Genomic DNA, 27953 nt, shown 5'->3' on the forward strand with positions numbered 1-27953 from the left:
CCTAATCTCATTTTGAAAAAAAACACAAGTCGTCTACACAAGCCCAATTATCAGTTTGGTGAGTCATTCTCCAGTCACTCATCACCAACATTTCTCATATGCGCATGACCCTTCTCTGAGATTGTGATTCATCATCATGTTCTACCACTTGCCTAGAGCCTCCAAACCTCTCAAGCCATATGCCAAACAATTTTTGCCTGCCAGATTCACTTAGTTGCATGTGTTCTAGCTGCATGTTCTCCCAAAAACAGATTATGCTGTTTTGGGCCTATTATACCTGATCATTCTGAACCCGAATTCTCATTTTGCCTCGTGCTTGCACTTTCATTGCCTTCTGCAGTGATTCCACACCAGCTGCTTCTTGGTAAAATCATTATCTTTTAGATTGTTTCTCTGATTTTCGAACCTGTTTCCATGTAGGAACCCTGACAGAAATTTCCTGTTTCCTGTACAGCTGATTATCTGAACTGTGCGGCAGGGTCTACTGGCTGCACAGCATTTCTGTTGGAGTTAACCCCCCTCGTTTCAAATAGAGATATTGTTCCTTATTCTGACCAAAATCATCTATTAGGGCTTTCAAGATTCCCTTGGTAGTGTTCTATGTGTTCAATTCTTTGATGTAAATATTTCAGTTTTTCAGATTGTTAATGTAATTTATGCTCCAAAATTATCAAGTAACACAACGACGTAACACCTCAGCATGTGTCAATTGCCTTCCACGAAGAATTATGCAACTTTGTATCCTACGAAAGAAGTAATTAATGATGTATCAAAAACATAAATCTTCAATGGGTTCCACAAGTCAATGATTTCCAATCAAATCTTATGAACCTTGACCCTCTGCATTGTCAATAAGCAAACCTTTTTCCTAAGAATACTGAATAGGTGGAACAATTTGAATATGACCTGCTCATATAAATATGAATAAGGTAAAATAATATCTCCTTAGATCGCTATTTCCTCCAAATCTCCCATAGCTCCAAGTCACGTGTCCTCTCGTACTCTGTTATGTATTGGGGTATCTGGTCTACTTCTATTTGTTTGCCAACGAATTGCTGGCTATCTTGCCCTGGATACTCTAGAAGTCCCGACAGTTTGCAAGAGCCTGTAATAAAGGCAAGACAATTATAAAATCGATCTGTCACATCATAAAATAGCAATTGTGTCGTAATGAATATCAAGGCCACTCTACCTTCTGCTGAATCTTTTAGGAAAGACCGAAAATGATTATAACCATGAGCAACTACATCCACATCTGAAAGGCTAAAATTATACCGCTTCTCCAAGGTTAACCACAGCACCTGAACAAATCAAGAAAACCTGTAAATGAACACTTTCTTCCCCTGGTTCGCTGCACTGCTTTACCTGTTCAGTAAAGAATTGTAGAAAGTAGCATGTTTCATATTTTTCAAAAAACTAACCTAAATGCAAGCCGGCAACAGAACCTCTTCGAGTTCCTGCTGGTAGTGTGTCCAAATCCACTAGCCTGAGAAGTCGTATTCCTTTAAATCAGTTGATATTAAGTCAAGAGGTTTTGGGACATTGGCATGATCTTTGACATAGATAATTAGAGATTCAGATGTAGAGTAGATTATGTGCAAGCCGGAAGGGAGCGCTACAATAATCAAAAACTGCCTCTAAGAGAAGACAATCAAGAAAAGAGCTACCACTTCCTTCAATCCTTTATCGCAAGGGCAAACCACTGCCTTCAATCTCTTTACTGCAAGGGAGATAACAGGTCAAATGATAAACTATCACCTTTGATGGGTGATGGAGATATTTATCGTAGTTTTCAGAATGCATTACAATAAGCATCATAAATATGACAGATACAATGCAAAAACTACATGTAGGTGGTTTGAGAGTTTGAGACTCCGCATGGATAGATTACCCCATTTCCACTATAGCATTGAGGCTCCTTCAGTCCCGTGGTTGACATTCAAGAGGACCTCCTACATCTACACACATTCAGGACCTGGATGGCACCTAGAGAGCTTCCAGTGAAGCTCAGCTTCTACAGGGACAATTGTTTACAGATTTCAGAGGAGAGCTTCATTGATCCACCTCCCATACTCGTTCAGGATATCAAGCAAACAGTTCCGTGTCTCATCGCCCCGACTCCTCGGGAGAGCTGCATATGCACCCATGAGATCTAGCCATGTGTACTATGAGACCCGAGGTTGGTATCATTGCTATTCAGAGATGGTTTCGGGCCCCTCTCCAGCTTCCTCTCTCACCCAGATCAAAGATGCCTTGCTGACTTCATCTACGAGATCGTCAGACACACAGAGCACTTGCTCCAAATTGACGCCCCTGACGCAATTCCTGTGATCACGCAGGGATTTCCGACTGAAGAAATTCATACGGGTTCTCTGATGAAGGTCAACAGGCTGATGTCTAGAGCAATCACCAAATTAAGGAGCTGGAAGCTTTTTCGCGTCATGCGATGAGGCGTTTGCAGGTGACGGGCAGTTCTAGTGCTTGGTGATTTTCACGCACGAACCATACGCCAAATGACGAACTAGCGATAGAAGTTCGTTGCCTGACGGAAGTCCAAGCACGAAGGCATTGTAGAAGCATCGATGACCAGCGCTGAAGCAAAGTACCCAGAGAAAACGTCTTTACGCAAGCGCACGTCAGATGGAAGCATCGTGAGGTCGTGTGCCAGGCGAAATCATCCGAGTCTTTTTTATGGGAAAAAAAACAGATGTCTCATTTCAGATCGTCAATTGGGCTATACAATATCAACCGCACGCAAGCACGCATAATGCACACCCGCCCCCATTGGAAGATGACATCCAACCATCCCGCATGTACCATTAATTGAACTCCTAGCCTGAGTGCAAAAGCCTTGACCCTATAGCCATAGCAAATAAAGATTTAATTTTCTTCTTAAGCCAAACTAAGCTCCATACATATTCTATGATAATATTCACACCTCTCATGCATGAATCGTGAATTTTTTTGAAAAGAAGTTTCGAAATCAGACTGGAGGACATTAATAAAATAATAAATGAAATAAAGCTAAGCTTACCTTTTTGGATCCAAATGGCATCAATTTCTCAAGTACACGAAATAAGGCTTCCGTCAAGGATTCATTATATATCACGTCCGCCGCAAGAATAATAGAAACATTCTCCACTTCAGCTAAATCCGATTCAAGCCATGAGTACTGCCTGCACGGGTAAAAAGGTTGAGACATGGTATGCATGTACAGACCCAACCATTCACATATTCAAAAAATATAGGACAAAAGGAAGACACATGAAGAAGCAGCAACCAGCCCTAGCCTTAGAAACGTAAAAGCATTCTAAAATTTTGCACTCAGAACAAGGTAGTAGACTAACAATAGATCACCATTGGCAGATGTCTCTGCAGAAACTGTAGAAATCTGTGGTGGCCATGATGCCTGCCAATCCAATTGGCGTACCCTCAACGTTCCTAAATGGGTGTCTTTACCATGTGAATTCAGAATGATGTTCCGATAGCAGTTGTCAAGAATATCGGTGCCATAATCTGAATCAGAAACAGTCCATTCAGGTGCTGAATACCAAGAACTCATGCCAGCTCATTTCAAGACCTGTGCATTACATATTTCAGAATACTCAATTCATTTGCTTTGCTGCACGAGCTGATAATAACAGATTGAAAAAAAGGCTTAGCTTTGGCCGTTTCAAACTCCAGTCTGATAGCTAGCTTCCCCAACCTCTAGCTGTCCTGGTTTGTGGTGGCCCTGAGCTCCCTCTCCTGTATATTTTCCTTTAGTCTTTAATTGCTTGCTTTTGCGTTCTCTCTGTTGCTCCTTTGTTGTTTTTCTAAATTCATTTTTTGTGCTTGTTTCGTTTCGATTGTGTATTATCTGTTAAAACTTTCCCACTTACCTAATATTTGACTTTTTTCCTGCATTTTTATTATCATTCCTTCATTTTATTTTATTTTTGTGTGTTTGCTTTTGTATTTGATTTCAATTTCTGTGTTTGTGTTTATTAATATTTTCCAGTCCTGTTCCATTTATGCTTTTTCATATAAGATTTCTAATAGTTTCTCAGTTAATCATTGAGTCTTGTGTTTGCATGTTCTATTTCCTTGTTTTGTTTCATTTTAATTTAGCTCAATTCATCGCTGTGGATTGCACCTTTTGTTTTAACTTGTATTTTTCTTGCCATCTTGCTTCCTTCGTGTTTTTCTCTTCTACTTTCCCTTATATTTCCTTTCCTAGGGGTTTTTTTGTCTTTCTGCCGTAGCTTATAAAGTCTTTTTCTTCCAACTACCACCACATCACATCATCGCTCATCCAACAAGAACTTATGCCTCTACGCAACGTGCCGTCGCCTCTTAAACAAATATTTGTGCCCCTGCTATGAGGTTAGTATTCAAAAAACGTTTTGCACAAGACTCTTGTCACCCGTGGAGACGAATCGAAATAAGCTTCATTCAATTGTTGATTAACTACCAATCACCTTAGGCTTCACCCATGCTCTAACTCTTGCGTTAACATTGGATTACGCCTGTCCCATGCACATTCAAAAATAGCATACGGTCATGATTGAACGCGTCTTCATTCAACGTCCACCACATTGCCCACCCAATTGTAGATTGCTACACCTATTGTACTGCTAACCATAGAGAGCCAACTCACAAGACCCAATACTACCTATTGTGATACCAATGTTACAACACCTGAACAAGCGTAGGCATCAAAAGCTCAGGAAGCCTTCACCACCCAACCACGACAGTTCAAGCTAGGGTTCCAATCACTAGAACATCCTGGATGCACTAGTTGTCACCCCTAAGCCCAGTGGTCACTTTCTAACTATGCAATTAACCACTTAGGAGACATAGTGCACCTAAGACCTAGGACTAGTACTAATTGTCCTAACTAGGCACTACTAGGCCTTTAGAGTCACTTCAACCCTACTAACTAATGAACATTGTCTTCTTTCCCAACTATCTAATCCAAGGGGGTACTAGTACACCATACTATCAGCTATGTAACATAAAGCTTCGCCATTTAGCTACTTACCATAAATGATCTTGTACTCCTTTTCGTTATTCCTTTTGAAAATGGGACGATTGTATTGATCTGCCATCCTTAGGAAAGCCTCCTTCCAATTCCTTGTCTGCTGTAAATGTGAGAACTCCTTTTGATTGCTTACCCTCCCATTTCAGTATCCTAGCCAAGAGACCTTATAGGTCATCTCCTTTCCAATTCGCAATCCCATTGTACCACTTCTTCTTTCGCTCCCAGGATGTGGCTGGCAGGCTGGCCGCACTGGTCTCCCTAAAGGGAAAATTCTGGATAGCGGGGTGATCATCTGAAGAATAAAGCACAAGGACAGGCGGGATGATCCACGGCAGCAGATTTCTGCCCTCCCTGTTCTCAGGGATGAATGCAGTACCGGCTCTCATTCCAAGCTTCAAGGTACGGAATCTCATGACCAGCTTTGACGTTGGCAGTTCCATTTTTAGGAGAGATGTCAGCAGGATGAGCACTGCGTGCTTCCTTGCTCCACCCTCCGACTGACTTGTCACAAAAGAGGCGGCAGCCTTCCTGCTGCCTACGGCCCCTGCTCATTACTCAAAATATTTGTCCTGTCCAGGCAATCTGGTAAGACATGAAACACCTGATCCCATTTAGGCCTTGATATGTGAAAAGTGTTGTATGCTATATGTACTACTTTGTTATTTGATCGATACAGTATTTCTACCTTTAGAGAAAAATGAAAGGCCATTGATGGAGGTCTTCTCCCTCTCTTCCCCGTCTCCTTATCTTCCCCGTCTTCTTCTCTTTCGCAGATTTGGTTAACAGAGTTCCTATCTTTCCATTAACTCTAGTTTCTGAACATATACTTTGCAAGCAAGCTTTCCTTTCACAAAACCTTACCATTACTCTATATTCCCTTTCTTTGCTGGTTTATCTCTGTTGATTTCCATTATCTATAGGCAGTTATCATCAGATGACATTCGCTAGCTTCTGCCTCTAGCTTTTTTTGTGGGCTGTTTTTTCAAAAATTTCTGTAGGGTGTTTACTCATGTCTGCACATCAACCCCTCTCCTTCGCGTAGCCCCGTTAGAATACCAGCCACCCCCAAAAAAGGCCCATGCCCGCTTGGTAGGTTAAAATCATAAGTTTCAAAACCTATAATGTATGTAAACACCTGTGCATTAAAGGGGGGGGGGTTGGGCGGGGGATGTGGGGGGGGTAATACAACTATTTTGGACTTCAAACTCATCATATTTAAGGACAAGGGAACACACCCTCCCTCATGTAACAATGTTATGTTAAAATGTAATTTATTACCTTTATTTTCTCAATTAAAATCAGAATATTTGTTCTTTGATCATTTTAAATTATTGGAAAACCAAAAAATCAGCCAATTTGTCTGCTGTATTTGCTGTCAAGAGAAGGGTTTCCCAATGTAGCTAGCCAGAGAGCAACCTTTAAAAGGTCGGCAGGGAGGCAATTTAACTTTCATATCTAATTCTTAAAATTATATACAATTTCGGCTGTCTTAACAAAAAATTGATAGGCAGATTACAAGCATACATGCACATGGTAATTTTCACCAAACATTTTGACAAGTGAGTATGAATAATGACCTGTCAAGAACAGTATTCTAGCTTTCCTCGCCATTACAATACCCACGATCCCTGTAAAAGCTTTGCAAATCTCAGAAAAAAATCAAGTAACGTTTTAGATGTTAATGCACCCAAAAACACACAATGAGTTATATCTTTATATAAGTTACACCAAAATACATATCCTGGCAAAGCTTGTGTTAGCAGCTTGCAACTATATACATGCACCACACTGCCTTCACACTTTGGCATTCTAAGGACAACCAAAAATACGCATTTTTGCCCATGAATGACATCATAGAAAAAACTTGAGCATCCAGGGAATAATTTAAATCTTAATGTGGTGGATGTAAATAGATTATATAACACTCGAAAGGCCTTTCAGACCAAACAAAAATAGATGCACAAAATCCTGAAAGAAAATAAAATTTTGACCTGTGCCTGCTCCAAGTTCAAGTGCATTTACATTATCAAGCTCATTAGTTGTTTGCATCTTATACAGTACAAAATCACAGAGTAAGAGTGCCCCCCTCCATACCTGATTAAAAACAGAAAACAAGCATGGGCCACAAAAATAGTTAGTCTAGAAGCGACCCATTCGCTCAGGGAGTCAAGCTCTAACTCAAACACATAAATTCCATTAATAGACTTTTTAATATACCTGCAAACCAACGTATGGAATTGTAGTCTTCAAAAGGTGGTGAATTGAGATAATATCTTGGGTATTCTTTACTGCAAAACCAAGAAACAGCACAGAATAAAGTCAAAATCTTGAAGAAGGCAATGAATGTACTGTTCACTGTATAGAATGAGCCCCTCTAGTGAATCTCTTTCTCACTGCCAAGGAAAAGTCAAGAGCGAGCTCTACAATATGTGTCAAGTTGACCCAGAGGTTAATCAAACTTCAAGAAAGTATCTAGGTTTGATCCCCTCAATGGCCCATCAACCTCCTCGATCAGGTGAGGGGGAGTTCTTTGGAGATGAAGCGAGCAAAATGTCTTGTCATGGTAACACAGGAAGATATGGAAGGTGAAGGATGGTAAGTGAATTTCCAGCAGAGTTTTAAGTTACTATAAAAAATAAAAGCTGACGAGGTCATGGAACTTTTCTTCATAAAATGGTTTTGTTTAAGGCGTTACTGGTGAACTCAAAATTCTCTTCACTCATCCCGCATCATGATTTCACATAGAATTGAGGGAAGTTTATAATGTTCTAATAAACATTCAGGCAAATCCACCATATGATAGGTCCCCAAATAATGGTGACTATAGATGCCTTGCTAGCTGGCCTCTCCGATTTAGAGCATCACTGATTCAAACCTTTTCTTCTTCACTATTTAAGTGGCAGATTCTTAGCTCATCCCGAGCTTTCAATTGCAGACACAAATTTACCAGCCAATAAAACTAACCTTCAGTATAGTTCGGATCAAGAGCTGATATGTGAGAATCAGGGATCCCAACTGTGGAAATTTTGTATTTTTGGTGTAGAAACTTCTTCAGTATTTGCTTTTCAAGATTGTCAAGATCTGTCCATGTCCTCATAAATGAAAGGTCGGAAAGTGCTTTCACAAACTACCAACAATTCCCAAGAATCATCATCGTCAGACCTACCCTTTCATCTAATGAAATGTTTAACAAACACGGTTTCTCAGCTATCGACGTCTCTAACTTATAAGCTGCATCATTGATTTTTATATGGTCTGCAGCATCTTGATGACAGCTTATAAAGCTTTTTTTTAATCCATAGTCTTTGAATCCTTCGGTAGTTTTAAGTCCCACATGCCTTCTTTTGCAGTGTTTCACCATGATTAGAATAGTATCATGCCGGTCCTGAGCACTTCTAATACTCTCTTACCTTGCTAAAGCAGATGCAGAGCAGAGCCCTCTTGGGCAAGTTGGTGGTACGTGGTCTCACTCGAGGCTCCGAGCCCTGGAAGCTCAAGGGCTTCTCAGGAACACCCCCCACACACATGGACAGTGGCAGCAGTCCCATAGAGGGATTTTCTCGAAGGCTCCCCTCACAAGGAAGGGTTTTGGAAGTGTCTGCCTGTAGGACTTATTCAAGCCAACCCCCCTTGCCGCGAGGATTTCGATATGGCATCCTGAGATCCAGGATCCGGAGGACATATGCTTGGACAGCAGATGCAGACTGGCTATACTACTTCAGAAATATACCAGAAATACTACTTCAGATTATTTGCTATTTACCTAACTACCTGCTATTTCGCTGTTGCTAAATATCTGCTAGTTTTCTCAGATATTACTATCAGAAATATACCAGAAATACTACTTCAGATTCCAGAAATACATCAGAAATATACCAGAAATGCTGCTTTAGATTTCAGAAATACAACCTCACTCAGAAATACATCAGAACTACTTTTTCAGAAATAACCAGGAAATTGCATGATTCTGAAATTTACAAATCAGATATACTACTTCAGAATCCATACAGAAATACTACTTCAGAAATACTTAATAAATAACCAGAATCCCAAACTGTTGGAAAGGTCACCTCCCCATCTGTAAGTCTCCATATGAGGAGAGCGTGGGGGAGGGAGACCTAGGGCAGGATGTGCCCAAGAGAAAAGGAAGAGAGGGGGCTGCCACATGGACAGCACCTCACATCAAAGAGAGTAAGGTACCTGGAGGGACCAACATGGCTGCAACAGAAAGCGCTTGTAGAAGAGCAGATGGCGGGGACAGCAAACCCTGGATCTTGCCTGGCAGAAAGCAGATCTGGAGTAGCAGCATGGTGTGATAATCCAGGAGCAAAGGCGCCTATGTGGCAAGCTGTTTGGCAGGTTCTGTGGGCAGGTACACGACCTGCAACAAGGGCCTGGAAATGGCGCAAGATGGCAAGGAAAGGGAGGGGCTGCAGTGTACAGCACCCTGCCCTGCCCTTTATAGGGCCAAGGATGTGGCTGGTCGGCCAGCCTGGCTGGGACATGAGGCCCAGCACACAGCCCCAAAATAGGGGAGCGTGGAGAGGGCCAGCCAGTCGGCTGGCACACGCATTAAAAGGGGGGCTGGGCCCGCAGTTATAGGCAGTTTTGAGGGCCTGCCCCAGTCGGCTATTGGCCAGACTGAGTCGGCCATAAGGGGGCAGGCCAGTCGGCTGTTACAAGGGCCCTTGAGGCCTATATAAAGAGCCCTTTGGAGGGGCATGAGTCATTCAGCAGTGCAGCTTTGAGCTGAGCAGAAAGGAGCAGCAAAGCACCATCCTTGGGGCCTACATCCAGAAGCTGAAGGAGTGCTAGTGTTGCTGGAGCCCGTGGTGGTAAGATCAAAGGACCATGCTCTGGTGGGACTTTGGATCTCTCTCTCTTTTGTATTGTGTCCATAGCCTTGGACGGAAATATATATTCTTTTGGTAGCTTCTACATCTGGCTGGATCGTTGTCTATTGATGAGTCTCACATCTATTTGATGCACAAAAGTTGATTCCACCCCACCACACACTGTGTGAGCTCTTGGGCTATTCTGTTGGTCCATTTCTAACACATACAACCAGGATTCCCATTTCCAAACTATGGCCTGAAATAAAATAGGGTGCAAAAGCCCATAATGATGGCAATCTGCAGAACATTAAAAAATGCATAAATACCACACTCCAGTCTCCAAACACTAGGTGGCCCATGGTCCCAGCAAGGCCTTGTCATACGCATATTATCGCAAGATAGTACTGCCTCTCCGTGTGAGAGGAATTGAAGCACATTCTCTTTGATTCATACCAAAAAGAGGAATAGATTGAAGCCAGCTAATGTGGAGAGGCTTGTCTACATTACAAAAATCAAGGAGAAGGGTTTTGAGAAGGCAGAGGTCACAATAGAAGCAATTGAGAAGGGGAAAGATGAGGATAGGATGCTGTTTATGGAGCAAGTTCGGGAGGAGCTTGCAGAGGACTTCCGTTCGCATGCCGGTGCAGCTGCTCATGAAACGCAGTTCACATCTGATGTGTCATCATCAGAAGCCAGTGACATAGAGGGAGACCCACAAGGTGAAGGTAGTGATGGGGATGATGATGATGAAGACCAAGAGGCAGTGACACTTGAGCAAGACACTTGCACCAAACGATTCCCACTACTTCACTTCCAAGAGCATCCTGGATTTATCTTTGGCTGGACGAGAGAAGGAACCCATCTCGTTCTTGTATATGTCTAGCTGGTCTTGAAGCTTCCCTTGCAACTCCAAGTCATTCTTGCTATACTGTTCAATCGGCCCTCAACTTCTTTTAGTTTTGTTGCATATCGATGGACTGCATGGCACAAACATTTTGTCCATGAACTCATACGCCATGCCCATTGTAGCCCCATTTCTGTCTACAATGGTGCAGGCAAGGTAAGAATTTCCTTGACTGTCCCCCAAAACTGAGTGCCAAGAAATATGCTCTCTATCTCCTTTGCCCTCTTTGTCCTGGATATTTTCCACTTGCCCCATTCATCGCTTACAACCATCTTGCATAAGCCAGCATATACATTCTCATTCCATAAATTGGCAATGAAATGTACATGTAAGCAAACCTCGTGTCACACTGCTTTAAAAGCTCATGAGAACTTTCCTTTCGGAAGAGAGCAAGAGTATTTTGTTTCCTTGTGATAAAATCGACCACCTTCTTTGCTTGTTCCTACATAGGGGCAATCCAATCGAGCTTTCCTATATCTTCAAATAGAAGATCCAAGCAATGACACGTGCAGTAGAGAAGATAAGCGGGTAATCATCTCGCAAGAGATCACCTACTCTCAAGCAATTGCTTGCATTATCCATTATCACCTGCACCGCGTTGTGAGCCCCAACTCTTAATCACTTCTTTCAAATGTAAATAAATGAACTCCCCCGACTTGTAGAAACCACTCGTGTCCACAGACTTCAAGAACACGCTCCCATAAATAGAACATGCAAGAAAGTTAATGAAGGGCGTCCTCCTTGTATCAAACCAACCGTCAAATACTATGTTGCATCCATATTTGCCCCACTTCTCTCACCCTGTCCAACTCAATGTCTAGGCATTTCACCTCCTCCCTCAACTCTTTTATGCATAGACTCTCATAAGAGGGTGGCTTGACAGCCTCTTGGATAGCCCGCACCAAATATCCAAGAAGTAGGTGCTTTTTAAAACATTATGTGCAATGGCATTAGCAAAGAAAAATCTATGTGTGGCTACTCTTGACTTGTCCCTATGGAAGTTATTCCACGCCTTTTTAATTGGGGGTTGGCTTTGCTTCCAAGCCCGTGGCCTCTTTGGCATGGCCAAAGGTGAGGCAGTGCATCCTATAACACCGATATCTGCCTCTTGCATGGATGCCTGTCCCTGCTCATACTGCATCAAGGCTACATCTACTTGACTAGTCTCTATCTTCATGCATATTTCCTTTGCTGAAGTGGGTGCAGATGGAGATACAATTACTCCAACCCCAGCAATGCCCATTATGTGAGCTCGAATCCTCTTAGCACCACCTTGGTGTTCATGTCGGCAATAAATGTGCCATAAGGACTTTCAAAACCTGCACGTAGCTCCACATCATGCCCCTTGACCTGCCTATTGCAAAAATAAACCTGCAAATCTGCACAATTTAGACTCTGCAGAGTCTGCACAACCTGCAAATTTTTATTCTGCACTAGCCTTGCACATGTGCAATAGGTTGTTCCACACAATCTACAAAATCTCAAAATCTATACTAGATTGTCCTACAAGTTTTCAAAAGCCCAAATATTTGGTTCTGCATAGTCTGCACGATGTGCACTAAATTGTTCTGCAAATATGCAAAAGCCCACATGAAGAATCGTTTCTACATAACAAACTCCAAATGTGAGCTTGTCTTGAAAGCCATTACAAGCTGCAACCTGTTAAAACACAAAAGAAGATACGAAATGCAGATTGCATTAGAGGAACAGAGAATAACGATTGAAAGTTGTGACAAAGGATACCATCGCTCATTGATGGGAGTCACATAGCAAATGAAGTGAGATATCAATTGCAAAAACGAATTGTAGAATCTAGATGCAAGCGCTTAGTCTCACACTATGCAAGCACAATGTCAACGAAGCAGCTGCAAACGTGATTGTCTCAGAGGGCCATGCATTGTGCAAGCGCAATAGCCAATGTGAGTGAATTTAAACAAGGAATTCAAGCAAGCATAGTAGCAAATGCCAAGGAAGGCAACCGTATTGATATAGCTTTGCAGCTTGAAGCAATGGTCGTAAATCAGAAGGTAGCTAGCCAATGGCAAGCTACGACGTAGACCGGACTCTATAGAGCACTTGAGCGTATGGTGCAGCATTGGGAATGTCAACTTACAGTGGAGCGTTGTCAAGCAAGTTGTGGGACGTCAATCAAAGGCATACGGTGACTTGAACCATTTCTGCTAGATTCATGGTATCTCTTACTACTGCAAGTTGATTGTTATAATCCTTGATTCTGAGTATATAAGCATGACTAGTTTCATTACTGTTGCAAAAATTGTGGTTTATTTGGTTTCTTAGTTTGAGAATCTTGAAAGTGTTCTTAGACTCATAAAGGGCTCCGAACATATCCCATGCTTCTTTTGATGTCTTCATGGTATTGAGCTGTCCTAGCATGACATCTTATACATTCTACTTGATCAAATGATATGCATATTTGCATTTCTTATCCCATTTTGCTTGTACTCATGCAATGGCAAGATCTACAGCATGTGCAAGCACTAGTGGTGTAGGCATAGATCCTACTGCTCTACTGGTAGTGGGAGCTACTGCTAGACCGTCTAATGGTCTAGGTGTAGACCCATTGGCATACTTCCATTTGTATTAAAGAACAAGAATGGTTTCCATTTAGTATTTCCATGTGCTGTAGTTGGAATTGTCTAGCTTAGCAAATGCCTCCAAATTGAGGTTGCTAGTGGTAGACATAGTGTTTCAAAATGTTTTTTAGGGCTTTTAATCAAAAGCCCCCAACTCGCACATTCAAAAAAACTTAGCATTTGCAAATGCAATTTTCACAAACGTTGGCAAATGTTTGTCTCAAGATGCAAACGAGTATGTGTGCAACTATGGTGCTGGTGTCGTATGCTGTAATGCACTAAGCCGCACTGTAAGAGTACACTATGCAAGGTGATGGTCACGTCAGGAAGAGAAGTCCAGAGAATGGACACATGGGAGCAACAATCATCATGTGCACCAAAATCGTGAACAACTGCATATGCTAGGGAGATAGAAATGACAAGAGAGTGACCAGGTCGGCCAAAGTACACACGTCACTCAAATAGTAGCGGACACAAAGCTATCACGGGCGAGCTCGTAGCTCAAGCCTCTATCTCTCCTCACACTCTCTTCTCGGGCGAGCTTGTAGCTCAAGCCTCTATCTCTTCTCACACTCTTCTCTCTCTCTCTCAGGAATGCCGAATGTCGAATGCCTACTCCTCTCCTTCTCCTTCATCCTCATCCACTATGCCTTGGCGGTTCTCTCCCTCACTAAGAATCTCCTCCCTTCCTCCTTATTGGTGGTCCTTCTATTTCCCTTAGCCGTTGCGCCACTCGGTCTCTTGATGGCTTCAGCGACTTCCTCACTCACCAACCTCTTCTAGTCACAGGCGCCATGTAAATACTCCGATTGCGCTCCTAATGCGTCTTGAACACACACCCAAAACCTCCCTTTCCCTAAGAAGCATAGGCATTGAGATGTTGAATGCGGAGATGGCCCTTGCAACCCAAAGGACGTGTAGCAACAGACAGTGCATAAAAACATTGAGGTTGGACGACTCGGATAAGTTGTCTTCTATTCTTTGCTCGCCTCACAAGCTAGCTCGTCTCTGTTCTAGAGGTTTTATTCTAGCGGTTCACTGATCGTTGCCATGGAGTCAATGGCAAGATGCCGCTCGTCATGGATTGCAAGAAAAGCAAACAGAGTTTGCAAGATAGGAAAGCTGAAAAGCTTGGTCAAGGCACACTGACTGCTCCATGTGCATCTGTCACAGTGGGCCAATGTGTAGCTCAACCACCTAACGACGTCCGACGTCCGTTGTCATGTGCTTATGTTAATGCACCTAACTGCTCCATATGTGCCGCTTGACATGAGATCGCCTTGTGGCATGCTACTCCTTGGGCCAACATGTGATCAAGCTGTGATCAACATATGGTTGACATGTGTTTAACACATGGTCGACATGTGGTCAACACATGGTCGTCATGTGGTCAACACACAGTTAGCATGTGACTGCTTGAGAGTGTCTCTGTGGTCAACCTGTGAGATCAACATATGGTTGACATGTGGTCAAAACATGGTCGACAAGTGACTGCTTGAGAGTATTTCTGTAACAAGATCCTCCACATTGGCTCGGACACCGAGAATGCAGTGGGACCTCATTTGGGGCATGGCAGCTTGGTTGACAGGTGTGCGTCATGCCTATCCGATCAAGATGGTCTCGCCAAACTCCAAGATTATTGGAGAGGTTCCAGATTGAGGTGCAAGGCTGGATCCCTCCATCCCATCAGCAGCCTATACTCTTACTCGAAAATAGTGTTTGGGAGACGGTGTCCAGCATTACTACTTGGAAAAACTGGGTCACCCATTGGTGATGGGAGGTGAACAGGTACCTCCACCAGCCACCCACGTTGCCATTTGGCAGGATATCATATATACCTGTGTGCACATTGGAGCGAGGGATGAGGACTCTCGAGACTCGGATGACCGCTGAAAGGCATTTGCTCACGGATCGATGCATCCGTTGGTTGTATAGTCCCCTACCATGGTTGTTGGCCCCTATTTCTGAGATTCCCCAAGCAGTGAGCTGGGTTCTCTAGAAATAGGCTAGACAACAGACAGCACTTTTTTTTTTCTTTCTTGCACGATCAGCACCACATAAATAGCTGATTTGTATGGTTGATTTTCTCTCAAGCATTAATAGAAGGTTCTTTCTTCTTCTTCCTTTTTTTTTTTCTTGGAAGGGAAGAGAAAGGGGAAAGGGGGTGGGGGGATATATGTAGAAGCATAGGACAAAAGGAGACAATAAGAGGCAATTGATAAAAGAGTGATATTTAGCTAAAGATGTAAAAGAGTGGCTATTTATGTAAGGCTACATATCCTCTCGATTATGAAAAAATCATCAGCAAAGGCCAGTGGCCTGTACCTTGTTACGCTTTTTTGACATCGGGCAATATAATATTGTATTCAATTTCTGTATCGTTCTTAATTCCCAATCTCCATCACCAATAGTCTTATTTCACTGCACATGCCAAGCCTCCATGGTGCCTGAATGCTTAGGGGCCCTGACTCCATAGTGGCCACCACTATAGAGATGTTACACTAAGTCATGATTCTTGGCATGCAAATAGTATTGCTGCAGCTCCCCTCCTCATCCCTTCATTTAGGCCACAGAAGCAATTTGATAGAAAACACACATAAAAGAAATACAGAAGCCAAGAAGAATGCAATCCACTATACAAAAGGTACACTAACCCATGCTTGGCATGCTTGTAACGTTGTTCCCCCCCCCCCCCCCCCCTCCCACACCCCATTCCTCTCATGTAAGGCCAAAAAAAATCTATAAACAAATTACACATAAGGATTGCAAAATCCATCACGTATGCATGTCTTGCAAAATTCATCAAGTGCATGTCTCTGATCACAAGTCAACTTTTTTCTTTTCAATTTTGTGGAATACCATCATGTAACCTGCTTTGTTTCCGCCTTGGCAGGGCAAGATCCCCATTCCCATCCACAGCAAAATGGTCCTCTATCGAATCAGTGCCTTCATTCTGAAAAATAGACGCAGCAGATGCCTGTGGAGCAGTGAGATCTTCTGCACTTAACCACTCTTGCTTTCCTGCATGGCCACATGAAGCGGAAGCACAAAATTTACAAACCTGTCATAACTATCTGTAGGCAGCTCCACTTAGTAAAAGGGAAAATAACAGGTTAAAAATCCTAACCCGTTTCTTTTATATCATACATTGGTGCATTGTAGCATCAGCATGTAGGTGCATACCATTATCAACTAAACAACAATCACAAGAAGTTGGCATCACAAGAATTTAAAACTCAAATCAGCTGTGCATAGTAGGGATGGTGTATACTATTGAACATGCATAATCAGGTATCAAAACTGATACACCAATAATAATAAAAATGTGTAAATCCACACAAAATGAGAGATTCTTCATTGCTTTACAGTCAAACATGAAAATGGTGTTCATCAGAGCAGCAGGACACTCAGGACTTAGCTAAGAAGGTGGGATGCATAGGAATGCACAAGAAGCTCAAACCAGAGCTTAGGAGACAACCCTATGGTTTTCCTGTAACCCCCACTCTTTCATGTTTAAAGTAAGTCCTCTACATCTCCTTCCCTTAGTTTCCTTTCATTTTAACCAGCCAGCTTTGTTCCGTTTTAACCAGCCAGCTTCTGCTACAGACCTTTCGCATGCAAATAACTTTCGCTGACTTTTTTTTCAAGACTTGCGATCTATAATCGACTAGTGTGGAGAGCTTTGATGCAGATCTATGTTAATGCATCTGTCTTGCAAGACCTGCGCTCCAAGCCATGCTAGGTTGAGCAAGCGCTGACCTACGCTCAACAGCACTTTTGATCATTTGCAATTTCATCACTCATCTGCTAAGAAAAAGTAATGAAAGAAAAAATAAAGGGAAGAAAGATAAGTAAAAGGAATGGAATGAAGATAAGGAAAAGGAATGGAAGGAAGGGAAGGAACGAGGAAAAGAAATGGACAGAAGGAACTCGAAGGAATGGGCATTTGGTGGCAGGTTTCTCATTTGTATGCCTTGGAGAACTGAAGGTCTTAAATGCAGTCTCCTGATGCTGATCTTCTGCCCACCTTAAATGCTGCTGATTTCCATTGCTTTGGCTCTTGGTGTAGCGGCAAGGTGGTTCCCTTGAAGAATTTTCATGGAGCAGCAAGATGATGTGCAGTGACTTGTCTCCAAGTCCAAGTGGAAGCAATGTAAAGAAAAATGCAGCTGCTAGAAATAGAGAACTGATGTTCAAACAATGGCAAAACTAAACAATAAAGTGGCAGTTCTAGAACATACAACAGATAGTGACAATCCCATGAGAGCAATTAAAAAACAGAGGACTTCAAGCAAGAGATATACATGCTAAGTAAGACCAACAGAAGGGGAAGATAAGCGAATTACATCAGCAATCGACACTCTCGAATTTCGATTATCCTTGCACTTCGGTTGAGACGGCGGCCCTTCTTGCAATTGTCTACTACTCCATGCTGAGGGTGGCTGTCATCTTGTGAACAAAAACAACCGCTTCGGCTACCCTTTTGGAGCAGCAGCAGAGGGTCACTAAGGCTCTCAATATCAGAGTTCGAAGGATCCCATGGACAGAGATCTCACTGATGGACGACGCGACCACCTTTGTGGCAACCACGCTAGGGGTTCTTGATCATGATATTGTAGGAGCATGGCAAGTGGGAGAGACCCCAATAGAGAGCAGCCTCTTGTTATACGTTTCAAAGACACTCAGGCACGCCTAGCAGCATTACGCCGTAGAGCGGCCCTATTAGAAATGACCCAACAGAGGGTATGCATAGCAGAAGACTGATAGAATTGTCCAGGAGCTCACACAGTGTCGTGTGGGGTGTGGAATCACAAACTTCTTAACTTAATGTGCATAGAATAGATGTGTAGACTCATCAATAGACAATGAACCAGCCAGATAGAGAAACCACCAAAATAATATATTTCCGTCCAAGGCTATGCACACAATACAAAAGAGAGAGAGATCCAGAGTCCCACCAATGGTGTGGTCCTCTAATCTTACCACAAGGTACTCCTCCTATATCTAGACTCGAGCCCGCGTGCTCCACCTCGAGCATAAGTAGACTTTCCGTCTAGATCACAACACCTTGCTGCCCTAGAAGACAGCCAAGGTCCAGCCTCTAGGGAACTAAGTCTGCAGCACACCTTTCACTCTCCTTCACCCCCAGTGTGAGGCCCGAGGGAGTGGCTTATGGTTGCTCCTGTCTGCTCCTGCTCTTGCTGGATGGTTAAATGAATTGAGGCCCAGGGCCTCTCTTTTTATAGGCCCAAGGCCTGCTGCAAAAAAACCGACCAGCAGCATCATTCTGGCCAACCCAAACAGGCCGATCAGTCTGCTGCTAAAACCGCCCCAAGGGGCTCTCAAAACAAGGGCCTTTGGCCCTCCATTCCATGCAGGGGACCAGCCCCTAGGTCTGCCCATGTGCTGGCCTGGTTGGCTGGCTCCAACCAGCCCCACCAGCCCTATCCAGTGGCTGACCCAGCTCCTGCTCCCCCCCACCATGTCTGCGCCATGCTGCAGCCCTTTGCCGGTACCATGTCCTGCCCATACACCTTCTGTGTGCACCCATACAGGTCCGTGTCATTGCTGACATCATCGCGTCTTTGTTCCAGGCTGGAGATGCTGCGCAGATCTGCTCTGCTCTGTCCTTGACAGTCCCCTGACCATTCTCTGCCAGATCTTCCCTCGAGGCAAGCCACGTACTCTCCTCTCTTTGTGTGAGGTGCTGGCCATGTGGCAGCCCCCTCCCTCTCTCTTTTCTTTTGTCCACATGGCAGCCATGCTGCTGCTCATGTGCAGTCTCTCAAACCCCAGGTTTGCAGATGGAGGTCCAAAGCATCCGAGAGCGCGAGAGGGAGCTGTCACACTTCACACAGGAGCAAACACGCTTCACCCAAGAGCAGGCACGACTCATACAGAAGCAGTCTCAGGCTATCCGAGTCCAGGCTGATCTCAGGGGCTCACACTGGAGATTGAGGAGACGTCCAGATGGGTCGACGTAGCCAAACGGGAACCTGCAAGGGTAACCGTTTCAGCTACCCTCCTGGAGCAGCAGCAGAGAGCCAACAAGGCTCTCAACATCAGAGTATGTGGGATTCCCCGCACTGAGGCTTCCCCGATGGCAGATGCGCAAGCCTTCGTGACCACCACCTTAGAGGCGACTGAGCACAGGATTGAGAGAGCATGGCGGGTTGGGAGGGACCCCAACCGAGAGCAACCCCTTATCATCCGGTTCCATGACGACCAGGCACCACTTTTGGCTTTACGTCGTAGGTCAACCTTACGAGACCAGCCACCGATCTCCATGGACGAGGACCTCACTCCACTACAGATTGAGGAGAGGCGTTAGCTGTTGCAACAGCGGGATTAGGCCCGCAAAGAGGGAAAGTGGGAAGTAGTACGAGATGGACGACTCCTTACAGGCCCCCGTCGGGCACCCACCTCTCCTCCCGCATAGGGGGGCGGGGTCTATGAGACCCAGACATTCGAGACCCTATTCTATACCATCTGGAACTGTAATGGTACCTTATGGTCAAAACCAGGGAACTTCTCGGAATCCTATACAGGTCACGACATAGTTTTTTACACAAAGACACATCAAAGTCCATAGCGCCCACTACCAGCAGTCAGCGAGTATACATGGGAGTCTACCTACAGAGATGAGACGAGGGATACAGGAGGGGTTCGAGGATCAAAAGGAGTCGCAGTCCTTTACAAATCTACACTTTTGGGAACCATCTCAGTGGAGCAGAGAGATCCACACTCCAAGTTTCTCTGGATTCGGATCTGACACGTGGATAGCCGAGATTTGTTTATCGCAGAGTTTGCCACTTCCCCCCCGAGACCTCCCGCTTTGCCAGAGATATTCGAGGGGAGGATGAGACATCCCCATTTGCTGCCCTTTATCAGTCCATCGTTGACTTCTCTAGCCGCGGGGAAGTCCTCCTAGTTGGGGACTTCAATGTGAGAGCAGGCGCTCGTCAGGCACCACTCCTCGACTTCAGGGGTGATTCCACTCTACTGGCAGACATTGACCTTGAGGAGGTAGGTATGCTACGAGTTTCGGCTGACAGACGAGGACCGTTCACATCCTATGGGCAGGCCCTATTAGACCTCGGCAGGATGCATGATCTCATTATCTATAATGGTCTTGACAGATGGCCCACATCAGGTGGCTTCACTTGCTTTCCACATGGGGGAGGCTTCAGTTTTGTGGACTACATCATGGGATCCCCTGCCTTCACATCTCACATCACTGACTTTACTGTAGCACCTCTCCCTTCAAGGGCTGACCACCATACCTATCTTTTCTTTAGCATTTCTACCCCCCGCCGCAGAGCACTTTATACCCCGTTGAGCTCTTACTCCACTTACCATGATCTACGCTTTGTTCGCGATCACTCACCTACTTACTTTGGCCGTCTGTACATACTTCTCGCATACATTGACTTTATACCCTTACTAGAAGACCGTGCTGCCCTAGTCACTCGCTCACTACACGAGGCCGCTCTTCACGCCTTTCCCCACACCACCTGCCCACCACCTCCTGGGACCGTACCTTGTAATAGCTGGTATGATGAAAAGTGTAAGGCTTTACGCCGTCAACTCAAATTCGAAACAAAAAATAGCCTTCCAAGCGAACCAGAGACGTTGCGCGAGTACCGCCGTCTGGTACGCAGGAAGCAACTTGACTTCGTGCGTCAAAACGAGGAGGAGCTACTGAACATTCTGTTCAGTAACAACTCTAAGGACTCCTGGTGGAAATTTCTAAAGGGACGGTCCCCCCCACCACTCACTAACACTCAAGTGTGGTCTGATTATGCATGCACGCTCTATGATATCCCAAATCAGCCAGCCCCTAACCTATCACATATGCCATGCCCCACATCCTGCACCCTCTTCATCAAGGGGGGGGTAAAGGATGCCGTAATGAAACTTCATAATGGCCGAGCGAAGGATCATGAGGGACTATGCACTGAGTTCATTGCATATGTGATTAACTTCCTAGCCCCGATCTTAGCCAAGCTATTTAATGAAGCCGTTTGCACGCACCTGGACCATCAACACTATCTCACCCATCCACAAGGTAGGGGATCCCATGAACCCGGAGAACTACATGACCATCATGTCATGTCCAAGATTTATGCATCAGTACTTGATTCTGAGGTCAGCAAATTTGCGGAGTGTCGAGGACTCAAAGCAGCGGGACAGGCTGGTTTCAGGCGCGATCATGGGACCATGGACCACATTATCGCGCTCAGATGTATCATCGAGGAGGCGAGGGGACGGAAGCAGAGGGTTTACTGTTGCTTTGTGGATTTCCGCAAGGCATTTGATACCGTTCCGAGAGCCCGCCTCATACGACGCCTACAAGAACTGGGTTATGACCAGGAGATCATTTGGGCTGTCATGACACTTTATGAGCGAGTTTCAAGCAGAGTTCGGATAGAATCTGGATGAACAGACGAGATCATGAGCACTATCGGGGTCAAACAAGGGTGCCCATTATCACCTACCTTGTTTGGCCTCTACATTGACGAGCTCAAGACAGTGATGCAGGCACAGGGTGGGGTAGGCTGCTCTCTCGTGGGCACGCTGATCCGGATATTACTTTATGCAGATGGCGTGGCTCTCTTGTCTTCCTCAGTAGAGGGGCTCCAGAGACACCTGGATGCACTACAGTCCTTTTGTGAGTCCCATGATTTGAAGGTCAACTTGGGTAAAACCAAGGTTATGATCTTCAATACATCTCGAGTCGTCATGCGCGATGAGCATTTCACATTTGATGGGTCCCCTGTTGAGGTAGTTTCATCATACACTTATCTGGGGGTCATCTTTTCCGGACCCACATTCACCATGAGACCCGCGATGCAGGCGCGCCTAAGCAAAGGATATGCTTCATTGGCTAGACTAGAGAGATAGTGCTTCCGCTCTCATTTTCAAGATCCACGGACCAAAGGGTTGCTTTTTGACTCCTTGGTCCGCCCTGCAGGGATGTATGGCAGCCCATGCTGGGGACCACATTTGTCAGATACAGAGTGGGCCACGGTGGAGCAGCTACAAGTTCTCATGTTATCACGGATGATTTGTGGTAAGCCATCTGTCCCTCACCAGATCATTCGGGCAGGGTTATCCCCATTACAACTAGATGCTGCATTTCAGGTCATTACATATCTGTACCGAGTCAGGGAGTATGGGGATTACACATCCGGGCGTAGCAGGACAGGATACGATGGCTAGCACTGTCCTCTTCTATGGCACTTGCAACAGAGGGAGATCAGAGGTGTTGGTATGCACGCACAGAGAGATGGTTTGCAGGACTAGGGCTCCACATGGACAAACTACCTCCTTTCCAGTACAGCATGGATGCTCCTCTCTCTCCCCTCCTATCACACGAGGTCAACCAGGTTATCCGTGAGGATCTACTACAGCTACACACATTCCGGACTTGGTTGGGCCCGAATGATCTTCCAGTGAAGCTGGGCTTCTACAGAGATCACTTTCTACATATCACAGTGGAGGGTTTCATTGATCCACCAGGATACACGCAGATGCACCTATCCCACTCACTAAGGATCTCCCTTGGGCAGTTCCGGGTCTCTTCACACACACTTTGTATCGAGAGCGGCCGAGCAGAGCGGTTACCCAGGGAGAGGCGCATATGCACACTGTGTGACATGCAAGGGGTTGAGACAGAGGAGCATTTCATCTTCAGGTGTCCTATTTACTATGAGATCCGAAGGCGTTTCTACTACCTCTTCAGAGATAGTTATGAGATGTTGGCCCGTGTTCTCTCCTACCCAAACCAGCGATGCTTGGCTGGTTTCATTCATGAGATGCTCAGACACCGCGATAGGATACTCCGAGCACGGAGACATGAACAGACTTCTCCCTCGACTGATACCTCTCAAAGCTCTATCACGGAGTTCTTTCAGCCAGATCACATAGACCCCCACGAGGCGAGACCTCGACATGACCGTGACCCGAAGCATGTGACCCGACAACTCAGACAGAGGGTTGACTCACAGATCACACTTGGGGACATCCCCTCCTTGTTTGGGGTCGGAGCCCGACCGACGGGGGTCACAGTGGCCTTGGTTAGACGCAGAGCTACGACCAGGAGACGTACTAGGAGTGCACCCTTGAGGGGGCGACAGCGTTCTATTGCTGACCTCATACCTCCACTTCCACAGCCTCATCCATCCTGATGTCCTGTTGATGACGATGATGATGATGATAATTATAATGATGCCGACAATGATGCTGAGATTGATATATATAGTCGGGATATGACTATGTTGTACTTAGGACTTAGTACTGCCATTTTGCATTTTTTTGCATTCTGCATTGGTGTGGATGCTTGTTTAGTAGCTCCACTACCACAACTCATTGTATCAGGTTTTTCACAGTCTCATAGACCCATCGGTCTTCCGAAGACTTTAATAAACTTTCTTTCTTTTTTTCTTTCTTTCTTTCTTTCTTTCTCCTCATATGGGGGCTTACAGATGGGGAGGTGACCTTTCCGACAGGCCCTACAGGATCACCCCACTATATCGATGGATGAGGATCTAACTCCTTTACAGAGAGAGGAGAGATAGGCTCTCTTGCAGCTATGGGGTGCGGCTTGCAAGGAGGGGAAGTGGGTAGTAGTGCGGGATGGACGTCTCATCACCGGACCTCGCCGACCTGATAGTCCGCCCGCATAGGGAGGCCGGGTCTATGAGACACAGGATACCGAGACCCTCACTTGTACCATTTGGAACTGTAGTGGTACCCTTTTGCCGAAACAAGGAGGAATTGCTGAACATTCTATTCAGTAATAATTCCAAAGACGTTTGGCGACGGTTTCTTGAACGACGGTCCCCCCACCACTCACAGATACTCAGGTTTGGCACGATTATGCTCGCACACTACATGACATATACCTTTGTAAGACTAGAATATGTCCAATCATGCACACTGTATGACATCCGCAACCAGCCCACTCCTGATCTCACACACCACGACCGACCTCTTGCACTCTATTCACTAAGGGGGGCGTCAAAGACACGGTCATGAAGCTTCACAATGGTAGAGCTAAGGATCATGAGGGTCTATGAACCGAGTTTGTTGCATACAGAATTGATATACTAGCCCCTATCCTGGCAAGGCTATTTAATGAAGTAGTATGTCTTGGTTTCCCACGCCCATGGACACTCAACACTATCACACCTATCCACAAGGCAAGGGATCCTATGAGCTACATGACCATTATGATTAGGCATGTCATGTCCAAGATTTATGCTTCGGTACTGGATATGGAGGTCAGCCGCTATGCAAAGATACAAGGACTCACAGCAGATGGGCAGGCAGGATTTCGGGTGTGATCATGGGATCATGGACCACATACACTCAGGAGTGTCACAGAGGAGGCCAGGGCACGAAAACAGAGGGTCTATTGTTGCTTTGTGGATTTCTGCAAAGCCTTTGATACAGTACCACGAGCACATCTCATCAGGCGGTTGCAAGAGCTGGGCTATGGTCAGGAGATGGTTTGGGCTGTTCTGGTGGAGTCTGGATTGGGGGTGGATGAACAGATGAGATCATGAGCACTATTGGGGTCAAACAAGGCTGTCCACTCTCATTAACATTGTTTGGCCTTTATATAGACGAGCTTGAGTCTTTTATGAGGACCCTAGGAGGAGATGGCTGCTCTCTCGCCGGCTACTTGCTCCAGATTTTATTATAATGTGGTACTCTTATCCTCGTCCGTGCAGGGGCTCCAGAGACATCTAGATGCACTATCAGCTTTTTGCCAGTCCCACGACTTGAGGGTCAACTTGGGTAAAACCAAGGTTATGATCTTTAATACCTCCAGAGCAGTTGCACACAGAGAGCAGTTTACGTTTGATGGGCCACCAATGGAGATTGTCTCATCGTACAGTTACTTGGGGGTTCTGTTCTCTGGACCTATCTTCACGATGAGATCGGCTATGCAGGCCCGCCTGAGTAGAGGATACGCCTCACTTGCCCGACCGAAGAGACGGTATTTCCATTCGCACTTCTAGGACCCACGGACCAAGGTTCTCCTCTTCGACTCCTTGGTCCGTCATGCGGGTATGTACGGCAGCACTTGCTGGGGACCAGACCTCTCTTACACAGAGTGGACCCGAGTGGAGAGATTATAGGTTCTCTTGCTATCACGGAGGATCCGCAACAAGCCATATGTTCCTCATCACATCATTCAGGCTGAGTTCGAGGCATCCCCACTGCAATTAGACGCGGCGTTCCAAACTATCACTTATTTACACTGCATGCGAGCTTATGTCTCCTGCACTACAGGGCTACACATGCTACCTTGGTTGGCATTAGCATCTTCTATGGCACTAGCAGCTCAGGGTAATCAAAGATGTTGGTACACGCACACATGCAGATGGTTTGAGAGACTCGGTTTCCATATTGACAGGCTGCCACCCTTCCAATACAGTATTGATGCTCTGTTTCTCCCATTTCGGGGCAGAGAGTTCAGCCCGATTATTTGAGAGGATCTCCTACAGTTCCACACATTCACGACCTCGTCGGCACAGACAGAGCTTCCTGTGAAGCTCAATTTCTATCGGAACCACTGCCTGCATATTTCCGAGGAGGGTTTCATTATCCCACTGGGGTACACCTAGATCCACCTCCCACACTCACTCAAGATTGCCATTGGACAGCTCCATGTGTCATCGCACCGGCTCCGTATCGAGAGCGGCTGAGCAGATGGGATCCCTAGAGAGAGTCATATCTGCACTTTATGTGAGCGGCACGAGGTGGAATTAGAGGAGCACTTTATCTTCCATTGCCCAGTCTACTATGAGATCCGTGGATGATACCACTGCCTTTTTAGAGACGGATTCGATGGCCTCTCCAAATTCCTCTCATACCTAGATCAGAGATGCCTGGCAGCTTTCATCCATGAGGCGGTCCGACACAGAGCGTCTCATGAGATCACGGAGACAGGAGCAAGGGGTCTTGCCTGGCCCATCCCAAAGTAGGATCAATAAGTTCTTCTAGTTACAGCATGGTGTTCCCCCGGTCACAGAGAGCAAGAGGGACAAAGACCCCGAGATCGAGATGCCACACACTCAACAGAGGACAGGCGGACAGATCACACTCACCAACATTTCCTCTATCTTCAGTTTTGGGGTACGGCCGGCCAGGGTTACTGTGGCACTCATCAGGAGTCGGGTAGCTGCTAGGAGGACACAACGGACTACTCGTCCGAATAGGAGAGAGCAATCTATCACGGGTTTCTTGCCCACACTGCCTAGTTCACCACCAAGTGTACCCTGACATTTCCCCTATGCACCGTCTTGTATTGTAGTGTATTGGATCAGACTACATCTCCCATGGGGGATGAGGTTGCCAACGATGGATGTATATGACTATGATGTGCGATGATAACATTCACTATGTCTACACAGTTTTTCTCTAGCACGGGTTAGGATGCTCGTTTAGTAGCTCCACCCTTTTGCTCATTGTATCAAGTTTTCTTTCAGACTCATAAACCCATCAGTCTTTAGCAGACTTTAATAAACTCTATCTATCTATCTATCCATCCATCCATCCATCCATCCACGATCGATCCATCGATCGATCGATCTATCTATCTATCCATCGATCCATCGATCTATCTATCTGTCCATCGATCCATCTATCTATCCATCCATCCATCCATCCATCCATCCATCTATCTATCCATTCATCCATCCATCCATTCATCCATCCATCCATCCATCCATCCATTGATCCATCTATCCATCTATCCATCTATCTATCTATCTATCTACACACACTAGCCCCTTGGTGTTTCCCTTGGAGTGCTCTACTAGCCTCTTGGTTTCAGATACTCTTATAGGCGGATGATGTGGTTCTGATGTCCTCATCTGTTGAGGGCCTCCAGCGACATTTGGATGCACTACAGGTTTTTTGTGAGTCACATGATCTGAAGGTCAACCTTGGCAAGACCAAGGTAATGATCTTTTACACATCTCGAGCCGTCATGCGCAGTGAGGAGTTCACATTTGATGGATCACCGGTTGAGATTGTCTCCTCATATACCTACCTGGGTGTCGTCTTCTTTGGCCCAATTTTTCACAATGAAACTAGTGATGCAGGCCCGTTTGAGTTGGGGATATGCCTCACTTGCTCGCCTGGAGAGACAGTGCTTCCACCCACGTTTTCAGGACCCTCGGACCAAGGCTCTTCTTTTTTACTCCTTGGTTCAACCAGCAGGCATGTACGACAGCCTTGTTGGGGGCCGGATCTCTCGGACACAGAGTACGCTCGGGTGGAGCGATTACAAATCCGCTTGCTATCGCAGATGATTTGAAGCAAGCCATCAGTGCCACAACACATCATTCGGGCCGAGTTCGGCGTGTCCCCACTGCAACAAGATGCGGTGTTCTAGACCATTACCTATCTACACCGCGTCAAACAGTACGGATCCCCAGTACAGCGAAGCGACGCAGGTTGCCATGGCTGGCTCTATCTTCATCCATGGGCCTCACAGATGGTGGGGATGAGAGAGGTTGGTATGCCCAGACACGTAGGTGGTTTGAGAGACCGAGGCTTCACATAGACAGGCTGCCTCC

The 27953-nt window shown here is 45.5% G+C and overlaps 1 protein-coding gene across 3 annotated transcripts in view; it reads right to left on the minus strand.

Moving 5' to 3' along the window:
- Positions 1 to 843: 843 nt before the first annotated feature.
- The window catches only part of LOC147886697 (Putative methyltransferase family protein), a 35862-nt gene continuing 8752 nt past the window's right edge, over positions 844 to 27953 (minus strand). Inside the window, exons 2-10 of one of the 3 annotated variants that reach the window (XR_015543310.1) lie at positions 16216 to 16377; positions 7241 to 7311; positions 7015 to 7117; positions 6601 to 6651; positions 3348 to 3516; positions 3035 to 3176; positions 1422 to 1486; positions 1193 to 1301; positions 1069 to 1105 (exon numbers count right to left, since the gene is read on the minus strand). Coding sequence is in view for 2 of the 3 variants with exons in the window: in XM_087395529.1 (XP_087251655.1) it covers positions 954 to 1105; positions 1193 to 1301; positions 3035 to 3176; positions 3348 to 3516; positions 6601 to 6651; positions 7015 to 7117; positions 7241 to 7311; positions 16216 to 16377 (959 nt within the window). In the remaining variant the exon portion in view is untranslated. Of the gene's footprint in view, positions 1106 to 1192; positions 1302 to 1421; positions 1487 to 3034; positions 3177 to 3347; positions 3517 to 6600; positions 6652 to 7014; positions 7118 to 7240; positions 7312 to 16215; positions 16378 to 27953 lie in introns of all 3 variants that reach the window. The other 2 variants (XM_087395529.1, XM_087395530.1) reach the window with 2 other exon arrangements.

This window comes from Dipteris shenzhenensis, chromosome 24 (assembly GCF_047967505.1).
Source record: "Dipteris shenzhenensis isolate YYH24624 ecotype China chromosome 24, Dip_SZ_1.0, whole genome shotgun sequence".
Taxonomy (NCBI): domain Eukaryota; kingdom Viridiplantae; phylum Streptophyta; class Polypodiopsida; order Gleicheniales; family Dipteridaceae; genus Dipteris; species Dipteris shenzhenensis.